General features: G+C 64.1%; 1 protein-coding gene across 1 annotated transcript in view; it reads right to left on the bottom strand.

Annotated features, from left to right (window-relative positions):
* DNAH1 (dynein axonemal heavy chain 1) overlaps positions 1–5,308 on the bottom strand; it is a 58,414-nt gene that overhangs the window by 37,769 nt on the left and 15,337 nt on the right. The window contains exons 10-16 of the mRNA XM_045297415.1: positions 4,953–5,251; positions 2,371–2,521; positions 1,627–1,820; positions 1,310–1,535; positions 753–872; positions 390–472; positions 12–199 (exon numbers count right to left, since the gene is read on the bottom strand). Of these exons, the coding sequence (XP_045153350.1) occupies positions 12–199; positions 390–472; positions 753–872; positions 1,310–1,535; positions 1,627–1,820; positions 2,371–2,521; positions 4,953–5,251 (1,261 nt within the window). The remainder of the gene's footprint in view (positions 1–11; positions 200–389; positions 473–752; positions 873–1,309; positions 1,536–1,626; positions 1,821–2,370; positions 2,522–4,952; positions 5,252–5,308) is intronic.

Raw genomic sequence — 5,308 nt, 5'->3', positions numbered from 1 at the left:
GTGGACCTCACAGGCTGGCCGGGTCTCTGTGGTCTCCAGGAAGGCTTGGCAGACTGATACCTCGGAGCCCTTTCTCACTCGGGGCTCTTGCGCTGGGTAGGGGGGGATGCCCCTTCCTGGAGACTGCCCACCAGACTGGAGGGTCACACTACTCCCCAGGACCCCCGAAGGCCCAACCACAAACACAGGGCTCCCAAGCCTGCAGTGAGCACATGGTGTCCGGCGGGGCACAGGGTGCAGCCCGGGGGCCCAGATGACCCCATGGCAGTGGTGGCTGGAGTTCTGGATGCAGGCCCCAGTGGCAGGCGTGATGGCACTGGGGTCCAGCTCCAACCCCCTGGTTCCTGCTGTCCACCCCCCATCCCCCGCCCCGGCTGGCTCCCACTCACTTGTCGTTGAAGTCCTCCATGCTGAGGCTGTAGAAGAACTCATCCGTGACCTGGTAGTCATCCATGACCTTCACAATCCGCTCCTGCATGGATGGGGGCGGGGGTGGGGTGGGCAATGCATGCAGGCCTGGGAGGGGGGTGGGGGGGTGGGGAGAAGCTGCTCCCCCTCTAGAGAGGGGAGGGGGCCATGAGTAGGGGTTGGCAGCTGCAAGATCAGCATTGGGCTCCGGTTTCGGGGGCCTCCTCACCACGATCCCCACCCCTAGATACCGCGGCTGTGAACCTCTGATCCCCTGCCTCCTCCCCCATGCGCCCACATCGCCCCCAAGGCCTCGGACCAGAACGCTGACCACCCTCCCTCACCTGCAGCCCGACGAGCTGCTCGGGGATGCCCTTCATCCACTCGCGAAGCTCCGCCAGCTCCTCGATGCTGTTGGGCTTCCCGTACATCTTGCGGCTGATGCTGCGGAACTCCTCACAGATCTGGCAGCAGAGCGGAGGCGGGTGCGGGCAGTGGTGATGGCGGTGGCAGGACCCTCCCTGGCCTCCCTGGGGTCGCCCCCCCACCTCCCTGCACCCTGTAGTCTCCAGTTGGGGTGCCGGTCAGCTGAGACCTCACGGGACCACCCGCAGGCACTGTCGGGGGTGGGGGGGGCAGCTCACGCCTGCCTCCACGACACCCTGGGCCTCCTGAGGCTCCGCAGGCACAGCCTCAGCTTCAGACAGCGAACCCCAAGGTCCCTTTCACTCCACGGGAACCCCCTCCTAGGGGATTGCTCCCCCAGACAGCCCGGAGCAGAACACAGAGACTTCCCGCTCCTTCCATTGGCCTGGGGTCTATAGACCACCCCCAGCCCTGGCCCCCGGCCGACAGGGGCATCTCCCTAAGAGGAGCGCCTGCGTCCGGGGCAGACACGTACAGCGTCCACCTCCGTGTGCAGGTTCTTGGCCAGGATGTCGAGCATGGACGTGGCCAAGGCCTTCCTCTTCTTGGACAGACTCTGCTTGACGTTCTCCACGTTGATGAAGAAGGGCCCGATGACCAGGTTGCTGGGCAGCGAGGTGTCCAGGACATCTTTCTCCTGCAGGTGCGTGAGGACCACCTGCCGTACCTCCTCTGCCGTTGGGCACTGCTTCTGATAGTCTCTGGGGCGCAGGAGGGGCCAGAGGAAGGTGAGGAAGGCGGGTAGTGCCGCGGGCATGCACACGTGCCCCCAGCACCGCGCCGCGCCCACACCTGAGGAAGGTGGCGATGTCCTTGTTGTGCAGCTCCAGGTACTTGTTATACTCCCTGGCATAGGCCTGCAGGGGGATGATCGCCTTGCGTATTGCGTTGGCGATAGCAGCCCGGAACTCCTCCACCAGGGGCTCGTGCAGCCCCACCGACTCCAGCAGGGGGTTGCCGCTGATGAAGATGTCCTCCATCACCATCTGCAGGGAGAGGGGCCGTGGTCAAGTCCGGGACAGGAGGGGTTCAGCTGTGGTGCTTCTGAGTTGGGGCCGTGGGCCTGTCCAGGGCAGGCCTCCACCATGAGGCATGCCGGAGTGACAGCTCTCCCCCTGCCTGTGCTGGCTCCCCCTGGGCCAAGGAAAGGAGCAGAGAGGCGTGACAGGCCACGGGTGGTTCGGATGGACCAGCGAGGAGGACAAGAGGGAGCCCAAGGGAGTGGGCTATACACAGCCCAAGACAAGCACAGCAGTCATGACAAAGAGTCTGGGTGTGGAGGTCACCAGCTAGTGGCCACCTCTCAAGACAGAGGGAAAGGCCAGCAGTGGGCAGGCCGGGCTGTGGCACTCAGGCCAGGGCAGAAGGGTGGATGCAGCCAGGACGGGCAGCCTCTTGGTGGCTGTGTGGCTTGGGGTTAGCGGAGCAGTAGCTGCTGCTGGCTTGCCTACATGCTCAAGGACCTGAACCCAGCACACGGTCTACCATGGGGGGCTCTGCTGCGGCAGCCCTCCCTCAGGTGCCCCCCCGCTGTACCTTCTCTAACTGGGGCACGGCATGGGTGGCCAGGATGCCCTTGTCGAAGAGGCTGAGCAGCGCTGTCTCGAACTGCTCCAGCGGCGTGCTGTAGTGCACCCCCGAGCTGTCCAGCACCAGGTCCATGATGAATAGCGGGTGTCTACGGGGCCTGCGGGGCAATGGCTGGCTGACCTTGAGCCAGGGGCCTGAGGAAGCCCAAGTTCAGGAGACTCTGCCAGCTCTCCTTCCGCATGGGCTGCGGCTTTGAGATTCTCCATGACCCACAACGAATGTCTCCTCCTCTCCCCCAGGAGCCTCCGAGTTTTGGGGAGAGAGAACCCAGACCAGCCACCCAGGCTCTCTGGCCGGCCATGTGCCTGGAGCCCAGGCACTACAGAGGGACGCCGGCCCTCAGGCCTGGAGCTAGCAGCCCAGCTGCCCCTGGCACCCATCTATCCCTGGCCTCAGAAGCTGGGTGTTTATAGTCCCCAAACCTGACCTCAGCCCAGGCTTCCTGCCACCCCAGGGTGTCCTCTCGGAGCCCTTGTGGGCATCTCAAATGCCCCTGTCCACCCTGACCCCCCACTCCCACCTGCTCCTCCCCAGGGCTTTGTGCCCAGGGCACATTCTGGAACTCCATGCTTTGTTCCCTGACGCACACTCTTGGAGCAGGCTCGGAGTCAGCCCTGAGAAGGGCAGGCGACCCCCTCCCCCAACTCTGGGCCCCCAGCATCCAGAGGACAACCAGGACCCCAGCCCCGCTGCCCCACTGGTCCCCAGACCCCGGCTCCCTTTGCCACCTGAGTGCAAAGCAGCCCAGGCTCGCTCTTCCCTCAGGCGGCGCCAAGGCCCCTTCTCTGCAACCAGGCGGCCAAGCTGCAGACAGCTGATGGACACAGAGGCAGAGCGAGGAGCCTGCCCGGCAAGGCCATCACACCAAGGGTAGGCACCACACCACATCGCAGGAGCGCCTGACACAAGGAGGCCAGCCCCTGTGCAGCAGCATGCGGCGCACGGTAGGGGGACAGCTGCACCCCAGATGGAGAGAGGGAGGCTTCTCTGAGCCAGCTCGCCCAGGACCACGGCAACACCAGCAGCTGTACCCCCAAAAATGTTGTCAAAGAAGAGACCCCCCTCCACCAGCCCCACTGCCTCCTATAAGTGGATTCCTCTCAAACCCTATGGCCCTGGGCCCCCAATAAAGTCCCCACCCCCACCCCCATGGAACTGAAAGCCCAAACCCACTGCCATCCAGTTGATCCTCTGAGGCGGTAAGTCTTCATGGGAAACACACAGTCTCCTTTCTCCCAAGCAGCAGCTGGTGGGTTCAAACTGCTGACCGTGTGTGCTTCACGGCCCCAAACCGAGCCCACGACACTCCAGGGCCCCGCGTTCCACTGAGATGATGCCGTCCCAGAGCGGGAAACAAGCCCGGAGGCCTGCTGACCGCTCCCACCTCACCCTGCCCCTTTCTGGGCTCCAGCCACAGTGCTGGAATGGCCTTGCCCTCTCTCACCGCAGAGCCTCTGTCCCACCCGGCTCACCCCACTCCCAGTGCCCACCCTCCACAGTCAGGCTGGTCGTGGCTCAGAGGCCCAGCCCGTCAGTGTCCGCATGCCAAGCCCTGGCCATGCCCCGAGTGGCCCTGTCTGTGTCCTGGTTTGTCTGCTGCTACCTGCCCCTCTTGCCACCCCTCGTACCCCCCACGTCAATGGGAGCAGGGACCACATCTGTCTGTCTGTCTCTCGTTTCCCCAGAGCTGCGCCCAGTTCAGGGAGGGGCTCAGGAGACACTTGGTGGCCATGGTGTCACTGGAGACCGGGGAAGGCCGTCACCAAGCTGCCCACGCACAGGGTGCCTCCTTGCGTCCACTGCACACCTTGCTCACTGGGTCCTCCGGAACGGATTCCGAGTCGCCGTCGCTGCGCTTCACCCCACCCCCCAGCATGTGTCCGCTTGGCCAGGCCGTGATGCTTTCTCCTTGATTCTCAGCACCCTGCATGACGTGGTGCATAAGCCCTGAGCTCCGAGAAGCAGGGTTATTGGCCGCAGTGGTAAGGGTCAGGGTCCGTGAGCAGGTTGAGGCTGCATCTCGAGCTCACGTCTTCTGAGACCACAGGGACTGACCAAGGGAGTAGAGCTCAGAGGAGCCTCAGTGCCACCGAGGCGGAGGAGCGGGAGCTCGGGAGTCCTTCGGACCCAGGGTCCCGGCGCTGAGACCCAGGGGAAGAGGGATGCCGAGACACACGGGGTCTCCAAGGGAGCTGAAAGGAGGCGGAAAGGACCCCGGGGGCTGAAAGGAGACAGGAACGGAGGGAGCCTTCCCCTAGTGCCGGCCCCAGGGACCGGGACTTCCAGCCTCCTGAGCTGTGAGAAGACAAGGGACCATCTGCCAAAACCATCCATCTGGGGTGTCATTACAGGGCACTGGAGAACCAAGACAGCAACCGTAAACAGGTGTCTTCAAGAGCCAGCCTCGTCTGAGAGCCTCAGGGACCAAGGGAACGAAGCCAGAGGAAACGGGTGGATGGGCCCTGGCAGCGCCCTGACCCTGGATGCTCCCCACCCTGCCCCCATCCACCCTGGCCACCGGGGCCCACCTGTAGGGGCTGTTGATGAGGTCGTCGCCCCAGACCATGTCTTCGCTGCAGTCGAGCACGCTGCAGCAGGCGTCACTGATGAACTGCGTGAAGCTGGCCAGCGAGTCCTGCACCAGGAAGCGCAGCGAGTCCTGCAGCATGTACTTGATGAGCTCCATCAGCTTGCGCAGCTTCGACATGAGGTACACCTCCCAGCGGGTCTCGTACAGGTTGTACCAGCCCTTGCTCATGTCCCGCAGGCTGCTGCGCATGGCCACCTTCAGCGTGCTGATCCACGTGTCCTTGAGATACATCTGCACCTGGGGCAGCCGCAGGTGTCGCCTGTCATCATGCAGGCTGACCCCTTCCTGTGCCCT

This window comes from Echinops telfairi, unplaced genomic scaffold (genome assembly GCF_000313985.2).
Source record: "Echinops telfairi isolate 266 unplaced genomic scaffold, ASM31398v2 ScPeMD7_7420;HRSCAF=8458, whole genome shotgun sequence".
NCBI lineage: Eukaryota > Metazoa > Chordata > Mammalia > Afrosoricida > Tenrecidae > Echinops > Echinops telfairi.
The sequence above is the reverse complement of the archived record's forward strand: the minus strand, read 5'-3'. Positions and strand labels throughout refer to the sequence as shown.